Below are 24980 nucleotides of genomic sequence, written 5' to 3' on the forward strand. Positions count from 1 at the left end.
TGATAAAACTGCACCTTTCAGAGTGGCCTTTTATTGTGGGCAGTCTAAGGCACACCTGTGCACTAATCATGGTGTCTAATCAGCATCTTGATATGGCACACCTGTGAGGTGGGATGGATTATCTCAGCAAAGGAGAAGTGCTCACTATCACAGATTTAGACTGGTTTGTGAACAATATTTGAGGGAAATGGTGATATTGTGTATGTGGAAAAAGTTTTAGATCTTTGAGTTCATCTCATACAAAATGGGAGCAAAAGCAAAAGTGTTGCATTTATATTTTTGTTGAGTGTACTTTACTGATGGAAGCTCGGTTAGTTCAGGTTGACTATATAAATTCCTATAATATATTTCAAATGATTGATGTATTTCATCTGGTGTAAAGCACATCTGGTTGGTAACAGGGTTTTTAATTTTAAAGATGGATCTGTCCAACTGTTGTTTTTATAGTCACCAGGTCAGTATTTTTTCTGCTCGGGGTCCATCTTCATAATAGGTTTGTTTAATATATTTGAGTTTAAGTTCCACCTTGTTGTTGAGTTTCCCATTTAATTCTGCGTCTATGGTTGCAGTTTGCTGTAGCAGATGAGGGTCTTTGGTCTCTATATGCTTTTGCTCTCATGTGTTTCGCCGTTTTGTCAGGTGGTCAAATTACTGAGATTTTTCCTTTTTCTTCCTTGATGCCCACATTATATACAGTGATTTAGAGTTAATTTTTTTAATGGGTTTGAGGAATCCAGGGAAGGATGCAGTTGCACATTCCAGTGCCCTGCACATACCAAGACACCTGAGGTGTTTTATCGTGTCTGGAGGTCTGTGTACATTCAGTAAAGTTACTTCGGTGGAGTCTATTGGTCCCCTCACCAAAACAAACCGCCCTTCCTTCTCCGTGATCTGTTTGGATAACTGGAAGTCTATTTATTTGCAATTAATACTGTCACGCCCGTTGTATGTCCATTTGTATGGGAAGAATAAAATGTCTTTTTAAACCCCATTTTTTTTTATTTCTCCTGGTCCTCTCTTGTTCGGTGAGTTTCTTGCCAAAAGATGATGTGTTACTGTTCCCTCTTCCTCTTAGCTGTGAGTTTTCCACTTTTGATTGGGTTCTCTAACCCGTGGACATTAAGAGTTGCTGTTGAGACATAAATCATTCCAACTTTCACATCCAGGGTGACCTTAACATTTGAACATGGGTAGAAATCAAAAACAAGAAAATTCTGACTTGTGAACAAACAAAGATAGTAAAGAACTGACTTTGGGGGGGGTTGTCTCTCCAGTGCAGACTGACACATAGGTCAGTGGTGAGTAGAAGCTCAGTGCACAATCAGAGCCTTTAAACCGGCTCCAACACACTCAGATATGGTAAAGTATTTCTAGCAGTCAGTGAATCGAACATTAGCGAGGGCGACCTGAGAGACGTTATCATGTCTGACTGTGTCAACTCACGACTATATTCAGTAGGGTTGGGCAATACATTTTTTATACCGGTAATAATAATTCTACCGGTAAGAAATTTCATCTCACCGGTAAGAACATAAAACTTTATAAAAAAAAAAAAAAGAGAGGCAGGGTTGAGACACTTTGTTCAACCTTACTGACGTCACAGAGCCACACGGGTAGCAGGAGGCATCGCAGAGCAGAAAAGACAACAAAAGAGACAAAAACAAGCACGGCTGAAGATGTGGAGACAGCAGACGATGAGACTGTTGCTAAACGGGGAGGTACCGCCGTCATTTGGAACTATTTTGGTTTCTACAAAGCAGATGTGGACCAAGAGACAGTAATAAAGTTTGTAAAGCTACGGTGAAAACAAAAGGAGGAAACAACAAAAAATTTTTCCATCTCAAACACGATCACAAAGTTGAGTATGAAGAGTCATCAAGAAGCAAGAGACAGAACCAGCTCAGTCAAAACTTTCTCAGTGGAAAATACAAAATGCATTTGCTCACAGCATTCCTTAGGACAAGAAAAGTAAACCAGGGCGAGAACTGACTGAGGCCGTGACCCAAAGACAAGAAAAGGAAGCATTTAATCACCTCCTCTGCAAATCTGAGCCCAGATACATAATGCCTTCATGAAAATATTTCTCAGAACCACCATTCCTACATCATATCAAGAATGTCACGAAAAACTAAAAGCAGCGATGACGACAGTGGAGGTTTTTTTTCCTCGACGACAGATTTGTGGAGCAGTTGAGCGACTGAACCAGACATCAGCCTCAGTGTTCACGACAGAACCAGTGACTGGACTTTAACATCCTCCTGTCTCCAAACACGTTCTTTTCTGGAGATCACACAGGAGAAAACATCTCAAAGGAGTGTCTTAATGAGTGGGAGCTGGACGAGGAGAAACAGGTGTGTGGCTCTAACGTTGTGAAAGCTGCAGCCCTGACCGAGTGGACCAGACTGGCTTTGGACACTCGCTGCACAGTGCCATCGGTGAGCGCGCTTTTTTCCCTCAACTGCACCTTTTACTGCTTTTAGCTTTGTTATGAGTTTTTCTCCAAACAATTATTGAAAATTAAGTAAAATATAATAAAATGTATATACAAAAGTTGGGGATATTACGCTTTCATTCTAAATTCCTTTTTTGAACTTTGAATGCACATTAAGTCAATCTGTAAAGATTTTATTGCATTTTAAAATTTGTCTGAAATTTAGAATGAAAGCAGAATATCCCTAACTTTGTGTATTTTTATATATATATATTTTTTACAGTTTCACGTTGTAATGCTGTAAATGCACAGAGTAAAAATTAACACCTGAAAAAAGTTCTTTGTGAAATCGTGAGCGTTTGGATAAAAGCATACAACAGTTTTTAATTCAAGTAGATTTAAGTTGTTTCAATTAGTACAACTTAAAAACAACAAACACAAGCCTGATCATGGAGCACAGTCTTGGTTGACAACAGCTGCTACAGCAGATTGTAGAAATATTGAATGTATAAATATTTATTTCATTACTTTTTTTTTTTTTTTTGCAGAGGAAAGCATGAAGGATCCCAGGATTGACAAAGCTGTTGGAACTTGTAGAAAGATTGTAGGTTGATTCTGCCACAGCTGGAAAAGACAGCAGGCACTCAGAAAGGTGCGAGATGAACTCGGCCTTCCTCAGAATCTGTAACGTGATGGGGGTCGAGACAACTCAACTCAACTTTTTTTTTATATAGCGCCAAATCACAACAAACAGTTGCCCCAAGGCGCTCCATATTGTAAGGCAAGGCCATACAATAATTATGAAAAACCCCAACGGTCAAAACGACCCCCTATGAGCAAGCACTTGGCCACAGTGGGAAGGAAAAACTCCCTTTCAACAGGAAGAAACCTCCAGCAGAACCAGGCTCAGGGAGGGGCAGTCTTCTGCTGAGACTGGTTGGGGCTGAGGGAAAGAACCAGGAAAAAGACATGCCGAGAAGGGGGGCAGCGATCGATCACTAATGATTAAATGCAGAGTGATGCATACGGAGCAAAAAGAGAAAGAAACAGTGCATCATGGGAACCCCCCCACAGTCTACGTCTAAAGCAACATAACCAAGGGATGGTCCAGGGTCACCCGATCCAGCCCTAACTATAAGCCTTAGCGAAAAGGAAAGTTTTAAGCCTAATCTTAAAAGTAGAGAGGGTATCTGTCTCCCTGATCTGAATTGGGAGCTGGTTCCACAGGAGAGGAGCCCGAAAGCTGAAGGCTCTGCCTCCCATTCTACTCTTACAAACCCTAGGAACCACAAGTAAGCCCGCAGTCTGAGAGCGAAGCGCTCTAATGGGGTAATATGGTACTACGAGGTCCCTAAGATAAGATGGGACCTGATTATTCAAAACCTTATAAGTAAGAAGAAGAATTTTAAATTCTATTCTAGAATTAACAGGAAGCCAATGAAGAGAGGCCAACACGGGTGAGATATGCTCTCTCCTGCTAGTCCCCGTCAGTACTCTAGCTGCAGCATTCTGAACCAACTGAAGGCTTTTTAGGGAACTTTTAGGACAACCTGATAATAATGAATTACAATAGTCCAGCCTAGAGGAAATAAATGCATGAATTAGTTTTTCAGCATCACTCTGAGACAAGACCTTTCTGATTTTAGAGATATTGCGTAAATGCAAAAAGGCAGTCCTACATATTTGTTTAATATGCGCTTTGAATGACATATCCTGATCAAAAATGACTCCAAGATTTCTCACAGTATTACTAGAGATCAGGGAAATGCCATCCAGAGTAACGATCTGGTTAGACACCATGCTTCTAAGATTTGTGGGGGAAATTAGAGGTCATCCATGTCTTTATGTCTGTAAGACAATCCTGCAGTTTAGCTAATTGGTGTGTATCCTCTGGCTTCATGGATAGATAAAGCTGGGTATCATCTGCGTAACAATGAAAATTTAAGCAATACCGTCTAATAATACTGCCTAAGGGAAGCATGTATAAAGTGAATAAAATTGGTCCTAGCACAGACCCTTGTGGAACTCCATAATTAACTTTAGTCTGTGAAGAAGATTCCCCATTTACATGAACAAACTGTAATCTATTAGACAAATATGATTCAAACCACCGCAGCGCAGTGCCCTTAATACCTATGACATGCTCTAATCTCTGTAATAAAATTTTATGGTCAACAGTATCAAAAGCAGCACTGAGGTCCAACAGAACAAGCACAGAGATAAGTCCACTGTCCGAAGCCATAAGAAGATCATTTGTAACCTTCACTAATGCTGTTTCTGTACTATGATGAATTCTAAAACCTGACTGAAACTCTTCAAATAGACCATTCCTCTGCAGGTGATCAGTTAGCTGTTTTACAACTACCCTCTCAAGAATCTTTGAGAGAAAAGGAAGGTTGGAGATTGGCCTATAATTAGCTAAGATAGCTGGGTCAAGTGATGGCTTTTTAAGTAATGGTTTAATTACTGCCACCTTAAAGGCCTGTGGTACATAACCAACTAACAAAGATAGATTGATCATATTTAAGATTGAAGCATTAAATAATGGTAGGACTTCCTTGAGCAGCGTGGCAGGAATGGGGTCTAATAAACATGTTGATGGTTTGGATGAAGTAACTAATGAAAATAACTCAGACAGAACAATCGGAGAGAAAGAGTCTAACCAAATACCGGCATCACTGAAAGCAGCCAAAGATAACGATACATCTTTGGGATGGTTATGAGTAATTTTTTCTCTAATAGTCAAAATTTTGTTAGCAAAGAAAGTCATGAAGTCATTACTAGTTAAAGTTAATGGAATACTCAGCTCAATACAGCTCTGACTCTTTGTCAGCCTGGCTACAGTGCTGAAAAGAAACCTGGGGTTGTTCTTATTTTCTTCAATTAGTGATGAGTAGAAAGATGTCCTAGCTTTACGGAGGGCTTTTTTATAGAGCAACAAACTCTTTTTCCAGGCTAAGTGAAGATCTTCTAAATTAGTGAGACGCCATTTCCTCTCCAACTTACGGGTTATCTGCTTTAAGCTACGAGTTTGTGAGTTATACCACGGAGTCAGACACTTCTGATTTAAAGCTCTCTTTTTCAGAGGAGCTACAGCATCCAAAGTTGTCTTCAATGAGGATGTAAAACTATTAACGAGATACTCTAACTCCCTTACAGAGTTTAGGTAGCTACTCTGCTCTGTGTTGGTATATGACATTAGAGAACATAAAGAAGGAATCATATCCTTAAACCTAGTTACAGCACTTTCTGAAAGACTTCTAGTGTAATGAAACTTATTCCCCACTGCAGGGTAGTCCAACAGGGTAAATGTAAATGTTATTAAAAAATGATCAGACAGAAGGGAGTTTTCAGGGAATACTGTTAAGTCTTCTATTTCCATACCATAAGTCAGAACAAGATCTAAAATATGATTAAAGTGGTGGGTGGACTCATTTACTTTTTGAGCAAAGCCGATAGAGTCTAATAATAGATTAAATGCAGTGTTGAGGCTGTCATTCTCAGCATCTGTGTGGATGTTAAAATCGCCCACTATAATTATCTTATCTGAGCTAAGCACTAAGTCAGACAAAAGGTCTGAAAATTCACAGAGAAACTCACAGTAACGACCAGGTGGACGATAGATAATAACAAATAAAACTGGTTTTTGGGACTTCCAATTTGGATGGACAAGACTAAGAGTCAAGCTTTCAAATGAATTAAAGCTCTGTCTAGGTTTTTGATTAATTAATAGGCTGGAATGGAAGATTGCTGCTAATCCTCCACCCCGGCCCGTGCTACGAGCATTCTGACAGTTAGTGTGACTCGGGGGTGTTGACTCATTTAAACTAACATATTCATTCTGCTGTAACCAGGTTTCTGTTAGGCAGAATAAATCAATACGTTGATCAATTATTATATCATTTACCAACAGGGACTTAGAAGAGAGAGACCTAATGTTTAATAGACCACATTTAACTGTTTTAGTCTGTGGTGCAATTGAAGGTGCTATATTATTTTTTCTTTTTGAATTTTTATGCTTAAATAGATTTTTGCTGGTTATTGGTGGTCTGGGAGCAGGCACCGTCTCCACGGGGATGGGGTAATGAGGGGATGGCAGGGGGAGAGAAGCTGCAGAGAGGTGTATAAGACCACAGCTCTGCCTCCTGGTCCCAACGCTAGACAGTCACAGTTTGGAGGATCCAAAAAAATTGGCCAGATTTCTAGAAATGAGAGCTGCTCCCTCTAAAGTGGGATGGATGCCGTCTCTCCTAACAAGACCAGGTTTTCCCCAGAAGCTTTGCCAATTATCAATGAAGCCCACCTCATTTTTTGGACACCACTCAGACAGCCAGCAATTCAAGGAGAACATGCGGCTAAACATGTCACTCCCGGTCTGATTGGGGAGGGGCCCAGAGAAAACAACAGAGTCCGACATTGTTTTTGCAAAGTTACACACCGATTTAATGTTAATTTTAGTAACCTCCGATTGGCGTAACCGGGTGTCATTACTGCCGACGTGAATTACAATCTTACCAAATTTACGCTTAGCCTTAGCCAGCAATTTCAAATGTCCTTTGATGTCGCCTGCTCTGGCCCCCGGAAGACAATTGACAATGGTTGCTGGTGTCGCTAACTTCACATTTCTCAAAACAGAGTCGCCAATAACCAGAGTTTAATCCTCGGCGAGTGTATTGTCGAGTGGGGAAAAACGGTTAGAGATGTGAACGGGTTGACGGTGTACACGGGGCTTCTGTTTAGGGCTACGCTTCCTCCTCACAGTCACCCAGTCAGCCTGCTTTCCCGACTGCCCGGGATCTGCCAGGGGGGAACTAACGGCGGCTAAGCTACCTTGGTCCGCACCGACTACAGGGGCCTGGCTAGCTGTAGAATTTTCCACGGTGCGGAGCCGAGCCTCCAATTCGCCCAGCTTGGCCTCCAAAGCTACGAATAAGCTGCACTTATTACAAGTACCGTTACTGCTAAAGGAGGCCGAGGAATAACTAAACATTTCACACCCAGAGCAGAAAAGTGCAGGAGAGACAGGAGAAGCCGCCATGCTAAATCGGCTAAGAGCTAGTAGCTGCGCTAAGCTAGCGGATTCCTAAAAACACACAAAGTGAATAATGTGCAAATAATCCAGAGGTGATTCAGCAGAAGGAGTGCCCCAATCAAGGCACCAAACAGGCCATGAAGCAGCACAGGCAACGCACGACAACAGCGAACGCACGACAACGGTGCTAAAATAAAATAAAAATAAAAAAAATAAAAACGAAAGCGTTAGCAAGCTAGTTAGCCTGCCAACGCTAATGAAAGTTAGCTGATAAAAGTGCTCCGTCGCGATGTTTCGACCGTTAGAGGTCTTCCTTAGGCGTTGGAGCACAATAAAAAAGTTAAAAAAAAGTAAAAAGGTAAAAAAGTAAAAAAGTCTTGAAAAAGACTGTTAGTTCAAGTCCAAAGCAGCAGGTAGCAGTCTCTGTGTAAACAGTCCCAACAGACAATTCAGTGTTACCAGAGACAGAAGATGATACAACGACTACTTGAGCAAGAGAAAGCTGTTGCTAAAGTCCTTCCAGCTGAGAGGTCAGTCTGGTGCCTTGATGACTGCACTTAGGTGTTTTCGACTCTGTGAGTGAGGCTCTTGGGCCTCTTATGGACTTCACTGATGCCTTAGCATCTGAGAAGCATGTGACTGTGTCCTGCCTGAAGCCGACTTTGCATCTCTTCAACAGTGAGCTACTGTTGAGGAAAGAGGAGGACAAAGAACATCAGAGGTTCAATAACTGCTTACCTGAACAAAAGGTACAAGGCACCAGAGATCCAAGACTTCATTAACATGGCAACAGTCCTCAACCCGCGTTTTCACCTTCAGTATTTGAGTCAAGAAGAAATCCTGACCTTCAAATCCAGAGCTGTCAGAGAACTGGAATCCACTGCTGCTACACCATCAAATCCCATCAGCTCTCCTCCACCTATAGCTGACCATGACACTGAATGTTCAGAGAGTGTAGGGAATGCACAAAAGAAGCAAAGGAAAAGCCTGGGAAGCTTTTTCAAGAAGCAAACTGAGAAGGACTGTCTTTCTAACAGAGACAAGTTGGCTGCAGAGTTAGACAGCTGCTGGTGGATGGTCAGACCAATCCTCTCACATGGAGGAAAATGCATGAAGTCAACTTTCCTTCAGTCAGTCGATTAGCCAAGAAATACCTGTTTATTCTGACTACGAGTGCACCATCAGAGAGAGTGGTTAGCTCTGGTGGTAATGTGGTAACTTGCCAAAGAACGCTGCTAAAACCGAGCACAGTTAATATGTTGGTTTTCTTCACCAAAAATCTTTAAAGCAGGTCATAACTTTTTGAAACTCATGTTAAGTTCATGTTTAGAAGGTTCAGCATGATTTAATATTTCCTGTTTTGCACCTTTCTAACAGTTGGAAACTGTTAAATTTAAGTTTACAGAAGGTTTAGTATTTTACATGTTGCTCACTTTGCACTGATCATGTTTTGCATAAATAAATGCACTTTACATTTAGATACGAGTGTATTTATTTACATGGTTCAACTTTATTTTTATTACCAGGCTCTTTTAAATATAATTATCGTTATTTTTATCGTTATCGTCATACACTGTAAAATTTATCGTGATAAAGACTAAGGTCAATATCGTCCAACCCTAATATTCAGATCTTAGTTCCGACACTGGATCAGATCACTATTCAGTGTTTTGCAGTTGTGAAATCTTGTGACTATTCTTGCTTTCAATGCCTCTAAAACCAGCCAAAATGACTCACAACGCGCCGCCTCGGGTGATAATCACCAACAGCACCGCTACACTAAAAATTTCTGGGAGAACCCTAAGTCCTTTCCATTTTTTCCCCCAAAGTAAACTACCAGACCGCTGTTCCTTCCACTGTGTGGTTCGTGCTCCTCCTGTGGAAGCCGCTGGGGAGCAGAGCCTTTGAACACGGGTTCTGTGTAAGTCCACGGACACGACTGAATCTGTGGACAACACAAACGTCTCTAACTCGCCTAAAGAACGCTGGCCAAAGTCCCTCAACTGTGTCCCAGATGCGACAATCAGAGCAATAAGACAATATTTAGTCAGTAACAGGGACGAGAACCGCGTGGAAAGAAAAAGGCTGTGAGGGGGAGCGTGTGGGAAATTTAGCATTTTTCATACTTTAAAGGAGCGATTGTGGTGAAAAGATAATTTATGTGGATAAAAACTGCTCTCGTTTGTACCTTTAATGTTTTAAAATCTTGGCCATGAACGATAATTCATAATGAACGGTCTCTAAATTTATTGTGAGCTGACATTCCAAATCAGTGTTTGTCAACAACAAAACCAAACAGTCAGGACAGTCAGTCCGACATACACTGGGAATCCACTGGGAAAACCCACTCAAGACCATAACACAAATGATGTTCAGTAACAGCGACACCCGGTGGCTAATGTCAGAACTGTCACAAACACGTCAACTCTTTTTTTTCCCCCCAATCGGCGGGAGATTCTCATCCCTGAGGTAACGTTGGCGCCGTCAGCCGTCATCGTGGACACACTGTGCGCACATTTTCTTCACAGCTTTATTTGTGAAAATCCTTCAGTATTACAATAATAAAAACAGCGAGTGTGAAATCACATTTAATGTCTTGATTCAAACGTGCTTCACACAAAAGACAGCTATGTTTGGGAGGAAAGCGGGAAGAACAGCCGACTTTTCAAAGCGGAAGCGTCGTCGGGCAGATTACAGAACGCACTGACCAAAAAACACCAACTCAGGATTTTGAAGTAAAACGCCCGCTGAGAGCCGCTGAACGTCTGTCCGAGGGTGCAGCTGTTGGGTTGCCAGGTCTGCACTTTATAAACCAGCATGTTCGGAGCCGTTTCATCCTGTTTGAGCAAAGGTCTATAAGTGAAACTGTTCCTCAATTCCACTGAGCAGGGAATCAAAGGAGCAAAACTACCAGAACACTAACTGAATGTTTTAGTTGTTAAAAACACTTAGTAGCAGGAGTATGTGCAAAATGTCTCAAAAATGTCTTCAAAAGTGGACCATTACACTTTAGGGGGTTGGGGGGGGACTGTCTGTGCCCATGTCACAGACAGCCACAGACTGAGCAGGAAGTAAACCAGCACCCCAAGAAACTTTTTACTGATGTGTAAAGTGCTGCCTGATTGACAGGTAAGATTTTATCAGATTTTATCAGACAGACTTTGTCCATATAAGGGGGGCGGGGGGGAACAAAGCATTAGTTTTGTTTTCTTTAAACTCACCGCGGGTCATGTCTTGTTTTTAGCTGTGCTAACGTAGCCAGAGGACATACACAGACTTTAACACTGGAACTACCAGTCTTTTCTCATTACTCCTTTTTCTACCAGAGGGTGCAAAATGGCACCGCTGGGGTAATTTACAACTCATTAGGCCACCTTTTCTTATGTGAATGCAGCCATTAGAATGGAATGTGCCAGTACCAGAGTCACGAACCGTCCTTGAGCAAATGTGGAGATGTCTGGAGTTATTATACGAGGTCTGTTAGAAAAGTATTGGACCTTTTTATTTTTTGCAAAAACCTGATGGATTTGAATCACGTGTGCTTGCATGAACAAACCTTGAACCTTTATGCGCATGCGTGAACTTTTTCACGCCTGTCGGTTGCGTCATTTTCTGGTAAGCAGCCTTTGTGTGAGGACATGTGCCGTGCGCTCAGCGGATTTTCATTTCAAGGAAAAAGACGGAACGACTGGAGCAGCGCCGCATCAAATTTTGCCAAAAACTGGGCGACAGCCAGGTGGAAACCATTCGGATGATTCAGACGGCTTTCGGTGGCTTTTCAGTCGTGTGACTATCCGAGAAATTGTGGAAGAGGTGAGCATGTCACAGCATGTCCTGTGAGACTTCAACACGGAGGCGCTTTTGCTGTGCCGTCAGCAGCAACATGAATTCCGCCGTCACTCTTTTCATGGTCAAATCTTCTGTCACAGTGGAATGAGCCGAAAAAGTGCTGATGTCCACCTCTTCCACAATTTCTCAGTCACACGACGGTCCCACATCACCACAGCGTTCACTTTGGAAATTATCCGGTCATTTCAGCATGTTGATGCCGACCGGAGCGTGGCTCGCTCTCCACCGTTGTGCGGCATCTTTAAACCGGTTGTACTGCTCCTTAATCTGTTTGATGCCCAGAGGATCATCACCGAAAGCCGTCTGAATAATCCGAATGGTTTCCACCTGGCTGTCGCCCAGTTTTTGGCAAAATTTGATGCAGTCGCGCTGCTCCAGTCGTTCCGTCTTTTTCCTTGAAATGAAAATCCGCCGAGTGCACTACACCCATCCTCACACAAAAGCTGCTTACCAGCAAATGTCGCAATCGACAGGCATGAAAAAGTTCACGCATGTGCACGAAGGTTCAAGGTTGGCTCATGCAAGCACACGTGATTCAAATCCATCAGGTTTTTGCAAAAAATAAAAAGGTCCGACACTTTTCTAACAGACCTCGTACTTGATGTTGACATGTCCTGTCTCTGGCAATATCAGTCTATGAGCAGGACTTATGTCCTTTTTTTTAACTGTGATGAGAGAGTTTGAGGAGAGAAAGGAACTAACTGCCTGCAGACAATTTTTTTCTTTTAATTGTTCACATGTGCGCGCGTGAACGAACCGTCCCGTCCGTGAGTGGACTGGAGATGTCCGGACTTTTTACTGGATGTGTGAGAGAAGAAGCTGCAGCTGTTTCACAGTGCTTCTCTTCACCAGACAGCTCCACACAGAGAGGACCAGCAGCTGCAATCAGTATTTTTTTTCCTGTGCTCTTTTTTTGTAGTTTTTACTGCATTGGCTATACAGCATAAAAACAATCATGCGTGATTTATACTTCAGAAACAATGGAGCACAGCAGAAATCATAAATTGGCGTCAGGTAGCATGGTCTTTCAAGGGTGTGGCTTCCAAGTCACGCCAAGTCAATCAATCAATCAATCAATTTTTTTTATATAGCGCCAAATCACAACAAACAGTTGCCCCAAGGCGCTTTATATTGTAAGGCAAGGCCATACAATAATTATGTAAAACCCCAACGGTCAAAACGACCCCCTGTGAGCAAGCACTTGGCTACAGTGGGAAGGAAAAACTCCCTTTTAACAGGAAGAAACCTCCAGCAGAACCAGGCTCAGGGAGGGGCAGTCTTCTGCTGGGACTGGTTGGGGCTGAGGGAGAGAACCAGGAAAAAGACATGCTGTGGAGGGGAGCAGAGATCGATCACTAATGATTAAATGCAGAGTGGTGCATACAGAGCAAAAAGAAAAAGAAACAGTGCATCATGGGAACCCCCCAGCAGTCTACGTCTATAGCAGCATAACTAAGGGATGGTTCAGGGTCACCTGATCCAGCCCTAACTATAAGCTTTAGCAAAAAGGAAAGTTTTAAGCCTAATCTTAAAAGTAGAGAGGGTGTCTGTCTCCCTGATCTGAATTGGGAGCTGGTTCCACAGCTCCCAAGTAACGCCTCTTTGCCCCGAGTTACGCCTCTTTGCCGCGAGTTACGCCTCTTTGCCGCGAGTTGCACTGGAACCACTTCCTTTCTGCGTTGAGCACAGGATGCCAAAAAAATTAAACAGGTTTAATTTTTCAGCATTCGACTTGCTTCCTCCTCGTGCTGTTGCTTCCACACGGTGTCGTCATAATGACGCATGCGCAACCGGGAGCAGGGGCTGTGAAAGGGGCTGGCTTCAAATGATCAATGATACCTGCACAGAACTGGGAAAAAGGGCTTTTGTTTACTCGGCTCTGTCTACATGGATCATGTTGCAAAAAGACTGGAAATTAACTGAACTTATTTCATTGAGCACGTTTAAGTCCAGACTTGAAATGATCTCTTTAAATTGTAACTGTTTTTTGTTAATCTTTTTTATTTTAATTGTGTGAATTTAATTCAAATTGTAGTGTAACTTTTTCTGCCTCTTGGCCAGGACTCCCTTGCAAAAGAAATTTTTAATCTCAGTTCCTGGTTAAATAAATGTTAATAATAATAATAATATATGAAGCTAACTGCTTTTTAATATACAGTGGTCCCTCGCTATATCGCGGTTCACCTTTCGTGGTCTCGCCAGTTCGCGGATTTTTTTTAGTGCAATTTTGCATGCTTCTTTTTTTTAGCTGTCTGCTGTCCTTATTTGCAGCCAAAATCTGGCAACAGGTCCAGAGACTACACTTGCTGTTTTGATGAGCGCTGCAGCAGCGAAGAAACAGCACGCGCATTGTGTTCTGCGTGTGTCTGTTTATAAGAATCTTCTCGCTCAGAAGAAAAAAAGAGCGCCAACAACTACCCGTATCATTCGGAAAAAGACACCTGCACCGAGGTGGAAAAAGACGCTGCGGAGCGGCGCCACGACGAAGAGGCGCAATCAGAGGAACTGTGACATACTGGTCAGTTACTATTAATAATTTGTTATGTGTCCAACATCGTAGGTTGATCGTTAAAATTAAATTTGTTAGTTCTAAAAGCCATCATAGTTATTTATAGGAAAACATTCTATTTTTATTTCTCAAATGTTTGGGCCTGAAAACAGGTTTTGATCTTTGGTTTCATTCTATAATACTGGACTTATTTTTGTACTAAGGTTTGAACTTTGAGAGTGTTTACACAGGAGAGAAAAGTGAGAAAATGTGTGTAGTGAGGGGTTTTACAGCCTTAAAACATCTATAATAATTGTAAAAAAAATAACGCTGCTACTTCGCAGAATTCACCTATCGCGGGCTATTTTTAGAACGTAACTCCCGCGATAAACGAGGGACCACTGTATACAAGTGCATCTCACAAAATTAGAATATTGTGAAAAAGTTCAATACTTTTTCTAAGAAATTTTAGTAAGTGACATCAATCAATCAATCAATCAATTTTTTTTATATAGCGCCAAATCACAACAAACAGTTGCCCCAAGGCGCTTTATATTGTAAGGCAAGGTCATACAATAATTATGTAAAACCCCAACGGTCAAAACGACCCCCTGTGAGCAAGCACTTGGCTACAGTGGGAAGGAAAAACTCCCTTTTAACAGGAAGAAACCTCCAGCAGAACCAGGCTCAGGGAGGGGCAGTCTTCTGCTGGGACTGGTTGGGGCTGAGGGAGAGAACCAGGAAAAAGACATGCTGTGGAGGGGAGCAGAGATCAATCACTAATGATTAAATGCAGAGTGGTGCATACAGAGCAAAAAGAGAAAGAAACTGCATCATGGGAACCCCCCAACCCCCATATAAACTAAAATCTTTCTGTAAGGGTTGTGAGAGGGACCCCAAGGCAGCATGAAGTTCACCGACAAGGATGCAGGATCCAGATCAGACAGGACATAATATACCTCTGGAAATATAATTTTCTGGCTTGCTAAAAATGAAGTTCAACTGTCTGGACAAACAATAAAGTTCTTTCTGCTTCTGACCAAACAGAACTTGGCTGTAGTTTGCTTATTCACAACAAAATTCATGTAGTATGTTGTCAAAGTAATTTAAAAAGTCAACTTAAACTTCAGATTCCCACTGCTCCTGTCGTGGTTCACGCTTCTGGTGCTTAATTTATGATATCTGGGTTTCTATTTCTAGTGTCATCTCCTGTGTGTTGTATTCCTGTGTAGTGTTTATATTATCTGGCATTCCTCATCCATGTTAATTAGTTTTTACTCACTCATCTTCAACCTCTTACTCCAAATAAGGGTCGTGGGTCGTGTGAAAGTACACTGTACTGTTTTACAGCCTGACTGACATGGCTCAGACTATCTGGTCCTTTTGAGGAGTGGATCTTTTTCCACTGTCAAGCACTGTGGTATTCCTTCCTGTCCTTCTCGCTAACCCCCGCTGAGTAGAGTGTAACACTGGTGACAAGGTGGGCTGATCACAGCCGCCATTTGGCACCACCTTGGGATTTAAAGGAATAAGTGTCATTTGGCACCACTCTGGTAGTTCTAGATAAGCAAAGTGTACATATGGTTTATGTCTCATGATGCCGCCGCGCTGGGGGAGACAGAGAGACGACGCAAACCATTTGTTTTCCCCCCGACTCGGCACTGCGTGCCCTGTGTTCATGTACTGTACGGCATCCAGCCTTGTTGATGTCAGGACAGTGTAAATGTGACCCCGAGTCAGTCAGGAATATGCTTCTGGCACCGTAGGAACGTCACTGAAATATGTTGAAAATCACACGAGTCGTTCACTCACCAATGACGAGCAGACAAGCGCTACTGTGGAGCCGTGCACCGCGAGATAACGCAGCATCACGAGTTGTCACAGGAAAACGATGCCGCCCAAACCACCAAATGGTCATTACATCATCTCTCTCTGCCCGGTGTGAGCAGCTCAGCACTGCCCTCACACAGACAGTCTCTCGAAGAAGTCCGCACTTTCTAATGTGTGACTCGCAATGAGTGTTTCGCTTTTTAATTTTCGCTTTTTTTGGGCAACACACAATGCTTCACAAACACGGGAACTCAAATAAAATAATAATACATAAACCAGTGACTGCGAGGCTGCATGTTCAACCTCCAGCAGAAAATTAAATGCACTGGCTGAATCCCAGAGACAGTGTTAAAAAGAAATTCATGCAGGGACCCAGTCCACCACCTTAATAAATAAATAAATGAATAAAAATGGTTAAATTTTACAAGTTGGGGAAAACAAAAAGCCACATCCCATCACCATTTCAGCAAAATGTCAAGACTTTGACTGAGCTCCTGACACCAGGAAAGATCCAAAACTTGTAAAGATGTGAAAAAAAAAAAAAAAAAAAATACCCAGAAAAACACAAAGGGATACACTAAATTTGACAGTCTCCGTGGTAACACAGTGACACTGTGCCATGACTTAGGGAGAGCCCTGGACTGTTAATGTTTTAAAACGCAAAAGTACTTTTTATCCGATTACTCGATTAATCACCAGAATAATCAACAGAATACTCGATTACTACAATAATCGATAGCTGCACCCCTACTTAAGTGTTGATCTTCTTGAGGTTTTTTTTTTTTTTTTTTAATCACAACGGCCTTGGAGTGCAGCTGTGTTTGGGGAGGCCAAATGAATATCCAGATTAGCAGACGCCTGAAAGATTCCACAGTTCTGAGAACAGAGTGGCTCTCAATGCATCTGAATGTAGAATGTGGTCTTCACAGACGGTCAAAGCGGGTTTCCAGAGCTGCAATCCTGCCCGAGATGTTTTCCAGCGTGCGGTTAACACCCGCCGACTGCGCAGCCACTGCCTTCCCAATCAAAATCAATCATGTAGAGCAGTCTGGACGGCCCAATCAAAGCTGCCTCCACTTTCTTGATTTTCCGGTAAACCAGCGCCATGCCCGCTCCACACAGCAGAAAGCCGGTCACCACCAAGCCAAATATATACACATCTTCGACGTCCTCCACAGAAAGCATGTAAAGGCACATGACCTGCCATCTCCTCCACGATTCCATCACGTAACCAATCACATGCGTCCCGGCAGGACAGGTCGGGTCCTCCGCCCCCGAATGTCTTGTAGAAAAAATAGTGTCAATTGCGTTCAGAGACCACTTTAACAGATCCATTTTTGTCGTTTTCTAGAAGAGCAAAGCTGCAGCCTCACAGACAACATGCCACAGAAGCAGGAAAGATAAGGAGGGAGGGAGAAGAGAAAAGTGCATCCGTCTCGGCCGAGTGCAAGCTGGCAAAAAATAAATAAATAAAAAAATAAAAAAAAAAAAGTGTTACTGTGACAAACCTCACATTGCTTTGGTTCAGTGAATTTAGAACACTGCTTCCTGAAGGTTCTGCTTCCCAGTAATTCCCACATTCTGCGACTTTAACCGTAATAAGTGCAGCGCTGGAATTGCGGAAAGATGCAGAGGGACAGGCTTTGTCTAAATGTGTCACTGATGCAGACGCACAGCAGGTGTTGGATGTTACTGACCTGACCCAGAGCCAGGCTGAACCCAGGCCGTGCAGCTTCCCTCGTGTGAGCCAGTCCATCCACGAGTCTCTTCAGGGTGTAGTCCATCTCATCGTCCTGCAGCAGACACACACACACACGCGCGCGCGCGATGACCTCCACAATTTAGTCAGCACCTGCAGACACAATGCACCTGACGGCCACCACAAACCAGATTCTCACCTTCAGTCCCAGAAAGTGAATAAAGTGGACAATATCCATGTTTTCTGTTTGTCTGGCAGGTATGTTTTTAGATGTGGGGGGGGGGGGGGGGGGGGGGGGTGTCACGTGATGACGGACAAATAGACATTCATAAGCTAAAACCATAACATCGGCTCTTTCAGAATCTCTGTTATTACTGACAACTTTGACACATTATTAAAAGAATGTACTGCAGATGTCTATTGTGTGTGTGCGGGCGACCGACGGTGAACGCGCGTGCGTGCGAGCGGGCGACCTACGGTGAACGCGCGAGTGCGAGCGGGCGACCTACGGTGAACGCGCGCGTGCGACCTACGGTGAACGCGCGCGTGCGTGCGAGCGGGCGACCTACGGTGAACGCGCGCGTGCGTGCGAGCGGGCGACCGACGGTGATCGCACGTGCGTGTGTGCGGGCGACCGACGGTGATCGCGCGTGCGTGCGTGTGTGCGGGCGACCGACAGTGAACGCGCGCGTGCGTGTGAGCGGGCGTATTGTTCTTTATGTTAAATCGATGTGCAATTGTCAGAAATATGGCCTTTGCCAGAGAAAATATTAGGCAAAGTGCCACAGTTGAGATTAAATGTGCAGAAGTCAAACTGATGAGCTCCTGGTTTGCACATTAATACAATTAAGTATAAAATCATTTACAGCTAATTCGATCATCCTGTGATTTTGGCTGACAAGATGGAATTCTCTTCACAAAATGAAGCTTGTTCAGGATTTAAAAGCAACGGAGACCCCGGACTGTTGAACAAGTGAAGTCGTACATCAAGCAAGAATGGGAAAGAATTCCACCTACAAAGCTTCAACAATTAGTGTCCTCAGTTCCCAAACGCTTATTGAGTGTTGTTAGAAGGAAAGGTGATGTAACACAGTGGGAAACATACCACTGTCCCAGCTTTTTAGAAACGTGTTGCAGGCATCCATTTCAAAATGAGCAAATATTTGCACAAAAACAATAAAGTTTATCAGTTTGAACATTAAATATCTTGTCTTTGTGGTGTATTCAATTGAATATAGGTTGAAGAGGATTTGATAATCACTGGATTCTGTTTTTATTTACATTTTACACAACATCCCAATTTCACTGGAATAAAAAGAGCAAACAAGCTACTGCAACAAGTTGTGCTTTGGTTGCCATGTTAACAAACGGTGAAGACGGCAGTTTGACACGGCCAGTTTTTTCTTTTCTACTAAGGTGGAGGGGTGTCTGAGTTCATAGGGCTGGAGGCGTACCCCTTCACCTCACCCCTTGTTTTAAAGGGGTAGGCGTAGGGGTAGGGCCAAGGGGAAGGGGATACAAAAGAGAATCAAGATTGGGCCTTACAGTTGTTGGAGAACTACGTTCAAGTCCCCTCCAATGATGACTTCCAAATTAGCTTAAAATTATAAATCTGTGAAAATGTATGAAAAAAAAATGTTGGGGCATCATTGTTGGGAGCATAGAAATTAATAACTGTCAGTGTTTCGCTGGAAATAGTTGCCTGGATTATTCCATACCGACCTTCAGGATCTGTCACAGAGTTGTTAAGAATGAATGGAACTCTTCTAATATGCATATGTCGTGGACATGAATGAATGAAACTTGTCAGCATCTCACCATGACATTTAGGTCCTTCAGACTATTTTGAGTAAATGCTTCAGGGGAGCATTAGCATGGAAAAAACCTTTCAGCTTCTGGGGGAGGCTCCGCCCCTCCAGACCCCCCGCCTTTTTAAGCTGTTTTCTTTATTTTGCCTTTCAGCTTGTGGAGGGGCTCTGCCCCCCATATTCCCCACCTTCTTAAACATTTTTCTTTTTTTGCTTTTCAGCTGACCCTCCCTCATTACAGCCCTCTTAACCCCCTGCCACTTTAAGCATTTTTTAATGCAGATGTAAATTAATATTCAAAGTTTTCAGCTTGTTGACAGTAGGGCTGTACAATAGGGCCAAATTATCATATGTCAATACTGTCATGTAAATGTCACTTATATACCTGCTGTCCATATTCTTGAGCCACTTAGGTGTGTAGGGAGAGTTCCCATGGGATAAAAAAAGCTTTTCAACCTGCCATCCCTGGTTCTCAAGACCAGGAACCTAAGAGGAAATACTCTCTCTCTCTTTTTTTTTAACTATATTTCTGTGTACTTTAGTAAACACTAGTAGAGTTCCACTTTAGATTTGGAATGTATAATAGAAGATATACCTTACTGAATTGTCATATCAATGTGATATATGACTGTGATTTGACACAAAGTGCAGCGACAGTGAAAATTAAACCTTCTTAAACCAAACAGTAATAATACCACACTCATTTTACACTCATCATAAGGTTAGGATACTGTACCCTCCAAAAGGATTGGAACACTTGGAATTTCACACATTTTAATTTGTTTATGCCATTTTAAATACCAGGAATACAAAAAATAAAGAATAAAAATTTCTTGCATTTAAAAAAAACCTTTCAGGTCTTCTTTTTAAGGAAATCCTCCTCTACACCACTTCATCAGGAAGCTGGATTTTAGATTTTTAATTATACGTATAACGGCTGAGTGGATCCTTGTCATTTGATTGGTGCTTTGCATGTCACATGACATGGATTAATTCATCCCATTTGTGTTGTGTTGCATTCAGAGTGCGGCTTGGTTCCATTTAGAGTGCTAATTTGGTTCCATAGCACTCTCACATGCACGCGCGCACACATACAAAATCCACTCTGCTGTAAGCCGCCTGGAAGCATGAAGAGCTGCTCACATGAAAGGCTGATGTGATTTTTGGCTGAACTGAGAAACTACACAAAGTCTTTTTTTTTTTTTTATGAAAGTCCGAAGTCAGTGCACAGCATCACTGGACCACACATCACAGTGGAACACCAAAATGTAAGTCCCTTTTCTGTTGTTTCTAAATTAATAAACTATCAAATGACAAGGATCTATTTTAGCCGTTATATAAAACAAATAATGAATGTTTTTACATTCTTTCAATGGTATGAATATTTCATGAGGTGAAAGCTGGAACAAACCATTCAACGAGGCGAATGGTTTGTTCCAAACTCAAACATTGATTATTTGTATATTCATTTATATCAAGTTGTACAGATTTGATTTCAGTTTAAGGAAGATAATTTTAGAAAAAAAAGTATCTGAAATGGAATAAAAAAATTAAAATGTGTGAAATACCAAGTGTTCCAATACTTTTGAGGGCAATTGAGAGTGGAATCCTGCAAATGGTGATACAAGCATCAAATTGGGCACAAATAATCCATAGACACGAACTCTTTTGAAAAAACTGATTGGCCACTTGAATTTTCAATAGGCAGCAGGTAGGGGTCAACTGAAGAATTACACAGGGGTCAAAACTAAAAGATGCACCAATTAAATAGAAAACTACACCACATTATTTGTCTGATCATAAAGATTCCAAAAAGGTATAGTTTGGACAATCTGTGACTGAATGTTATGGAGTTATGGGGTAAAAGCAGCAAGAATGGTGACAAAGGTCAGTTTCAGTTTGTACAGGGGTCAAAAGTTAAAGTTGCTCCATTAATTTTGCTCCAGCTGTATTTGTGCTGAGTTTGATGCTTGTATCACCATTTGAAGGATTGTTTCAGTTATCTGCTGCACTAATAAGCCAACAGAGCATGAACCAGCTGCTGTCTGTTAGCTTAAACATGTATATAAAGATGCCCTAAATTAAAGGAGAAATGCTGCTTTTAACAACCTGAATCTCATTTCTGGCATAAAACAAGGTCGTTTACTTACCAATATAAGTTTGGTGTGATTAGAAGTCCATAGTTCAAACATGTTCACTCCAAATCTGAAGCAAACATTTTTCTTCTTCTACTCAGGTGCATTAGAACTTTTTGTGGTACACAGCACTAACTACTGGACAGGAGGAACCTAGCAGTCAATGTGACTCACTGATTTGAAAATACAGCTCTTTCAACCAGATGTGTGGTGCTGTGACATGTCAATCATCTGTGTCCAATCAGATTTCAGGGGAGTCCAGTGAAAGCCCGGCCTCCGCTCTAGCTCCACCCATGCCAGGAAGTGTTCAACATTTGACATTTCCTGTTTCACTGTGACTGATCAATCAATCAATTTTTTTATATAGCGCCAAATCACAACAAACAGTTGCCCCAAGGCGCTTTATATTGTAAGGCAAGGCCATACAATAATTATGTAAAATCCCAACGGTCAAAACGACCCCCTGTGAGCAAGCACTTGGCTACAGTGGGAAGGAAAAACTCCCTTTTAACAGGAAGAAACCTCCAGCAGAACCAGGCTCAGGGAGGGGCAGTCTTCTGCTGGGACTGGTTGGGGCTGAGGGAGAGAACCAGGAAAAAGACATGCTGTGGAGGGGAGCAGAGATCGATCACTAATGATTAAATGCAGAGTGGTGCATACAGAGCAAAAAGAGAAAGAAACAGTGCATCATGGGAACCCCCCAGCAGTCTACGTCTATAGCAGCATAACTAAGGGATGGTTCAGGGTCACCTGATCCAGCCCTAACTATAAGCTTTAGCAAAAAGGAAAGTTTTAAGCCTAATCTTAAAAGTAGAGAGGGTGTCTGTCTCCCTGATCTGAATTGGGAGCTGGTTCCACAGGAGAGGAGCCTGAAAGCTGAAGGCTCTGCCTCCCATTCTACTCTTACAAACCCTAGGAACTACAAGTAAGCCTGCAGTCTGAGAGCGAAGCGCTCTATTGGGGTGATATGGTACTATGAGGTCCCTAAGATAAGATGGGACCTGATTATTCAAAACCTTATAAGTAAGAAGAAGAATTTTAAATTCTATTCTAGAATTAACAGGAAGCCAATGAAGAGAGGCCAATATGGGTGAGATATGCTCTCTCCTTCTAGTCCCCGTCAGCACTCTAGCTGCAGCATTTTGAATTAACTGAAGGCTTTTTAGGGAACTTTTAGGACAACCTGATAATAATGAATTACAATAGTCCAGCCTAGAGGAAATAAATGCATGAATTAGTTTTTCAGCATCACTCTGAGACAAGACCTTTCTGATTTCAGAGATATTGCGTAAATGCAAAAAAGCAGTCCTACATATTTGTTTAATATGCGCTTTGAATGACATATCCTGATCAAAAATGACTCCAAGATTTCTCACAGTATTACTAGAGGTCAGGGTAATGCCATCCAAAGTAAGGATCTGGTTAGACACCATGTTTCTAAGATTTGTGGGGCCATTTAGCTAATTGGTGTGTGTCCTCTGGCTTCATGGATAGATAAAGCTGGGTATCATCTGCGTAACAATGAAAATTTAAGCAATACCGTCTAATAATACTGCCTAAGGGAAGCATGTATAAAGTGAATAAAATTGGTCCTAGCACAGAACCTTGAGGAACTCCATAATTAACTTTAGTCTGTGAAGAAGATTCCCCATTTACATCAACAAATTGTAATCTATTAGACAAATATGATTCAAACCACCGCAGCGCAGTGCCTTTAATACCTATGGCATGCTCTAATCTCTGTAATAAAATTTTATGGTCAACAGTATCAAAAGCAGCACTGAGGTCTAACAGAACAAGCACAGAGATGAGTCCACTGTCCGAGGCCATAAGAAGATCATAACCTTCACTAATGCTGTTTCTGTACTATGATGAATTCTAAAACCTGACTGAAACTCTTCAAATAGACCATTCCTCTGCAGATGATCAGTTAGCTGTTTTACAACTACCCTTTCAAGAATCTTTGAGAGAAAAGGAAGGTTGGAGATTGGCCTATAATTAGCTAAGATAGCTGGGTCAAGTGATGGCTTTTTAAGTAATGGTTTAATTACTGCCACCTTAAAAGCCTGTGGTACATAGCCAACTAACAAAGATAGATTGATCATATTTAAGATCGAAGCATTAAATAATGGTAGGGCTTCCTTGAGCAGCCTGGTAGGAATGGGGTCTAATAAACATGTTGATGGTTTGGATGAAGTAACTAATGAAAATAACTCAGACAGAACAATTGGAGAGAAAGAGTCTAACCAAATACCGGCATCACTGAAAGCAGCCAAAGATAACGATACGTCTTTGGGATGGTTATGAGTAATTTTTTCTCTAATAGTTAAAATTTTGTTAGCAAAGAAAGTCATGAAGTCATTACTAGTTAAAGTTAATGGAACTCTTTGTCAGCCTGGCTACAGTGCTGAAAAGAAACCTGGGGTTGTTCTTATTTTCTTCTGATAAATTGACACTTCCTGTTTGAGTGTGAGCTTGTCACTGAGTTCCCGAAAAACGGCTTCACTGCAGAGAACATCAACGAAGGGGAAGACCTTCAGAGTTCTCAGGCAGAACTTCAGAGTTCAGAGCCACAGGACAACGGCGCTGTGGCATCATCTCCTGGTGTTTTCTGATCGTCAAAGCCATTTAAAGAAGTCAATCGTGACTTACCTTTCTGCTGATTAAAGTCACTAACTGGGACTCTTTTCTGCTGTTGCGGGCACGAAAAAATCATCTGAGGGGGGGGCGCTCACAAGCAGCGATATGTGAGGACATGTTTGGACAGAGCTCCCGACTCAGACTAACTTTTTTTTTTTTTAAATAACACTGTTATAAAACAACTTCAGAAGGATCATATTTGTCTCTGACAACTAAATAACACCAGAGTGTCATATTGCAAGCTTTTTTTTTTCCTTCATACTAAACAACAAAACGCCTAAAGGAAAATGCTAAAGAGGCTAAAGCCCCGGACTCAGCTGAAACTGTGTCCGTGAAGGAGGAATCCTCCGAGGAGACTACAGACCCAATCACGGTTACAGCCACCGCAGTACGCAGCAAAAGCAGGATTCTGTCATGGATAGACTCAAGTACACCCGACCTGAAGACGTGGCAAAACAGGAGACTCACCTGAGTGATTTGGAGTCCGGCCTGAATACATACTCAGACAGAGTGGTACAGCTGAGTATCGAGATGGTCTGATGTTATGTTCTTCTGAAACAGTTGATAGATGTATTGTATAACTTAAAAAGGGGGCCAATGCTAAGGCGTTAGCATGTCTATGGCATTTTCAGTGTTAAAGTTAGCATTAAGCAGCTCACATCTCAGCATGTTTGTGTGCATTTGTTTTCTGTATAATAATTAATGGCTTAGCGTTTGTCATCATAAAAAAGTCAAATGTATTACAAATTGTAACATTTTTTTAATTTATTTTTGTTTATACGAGGTCTGTCCATAAAGTATAGGTGCTTTTTATTTTTTTCAAAAACTATATGGATTTCATACATATGTTTTTATGTCAGACATGCTTGAACCCTCGTGCGCATGCGTGAGTTTTTCCACGCCTGTCGGTGACGTCATTCGCCTGTGAGCACTCCTTGTGGGAGGAGTCGTCCAGCCCCTCCCACAAGGAGGGCTAAGTGAAGATCTTCACTTAGCCTGGAAAAAGACTTTGTTGCTCTATAAAAAAGCCCTCCGTAAAGCTAGGACATCTTTCTACTCATCACTAAT

The 24980-nt window shown here is 42.1% G+C and overlaps 1 protein-coding gene across 4 annotated transcripts in view; it reads right to left on the reverse strand.

The window, feature by feature from the left end:
- Positions 1–24980, reverse strand: part of mybbp1a (MYB binding protein (P160) 1a) — a 282215-nt gene that overhangs the window by 252136 nt on the left and 5099 nt on the right. For all 4 annotated transcript variants that reach the window (XM_034177480.1, XM_034177481.1, XM_034177479.1 and 1 more), the window contains exon 2: positions 17328–17423. In XM_034177480.1, the coding sequence (XP_034033371.1) occupies positions 17328–17423 (96 nt within the window). The remainder of the gene's footprint in view (positions 1–17327; positions 17424–24980) is intronic.

Source organism: Thalassophryne amazonica, chromosome 9, assembly GCF_902500255.1.
Source record: "Thalassophryne amazonica chromosome 9, fThaAma1.1, whole genome shotgun sequence".
Lineage (NCBI taxonomy): Eukaryota > Metazoa > Chordata > Actinopteri > Batrachoidiformes > Batrachoididae > Thalassophryne > Thalassophryne amazonica.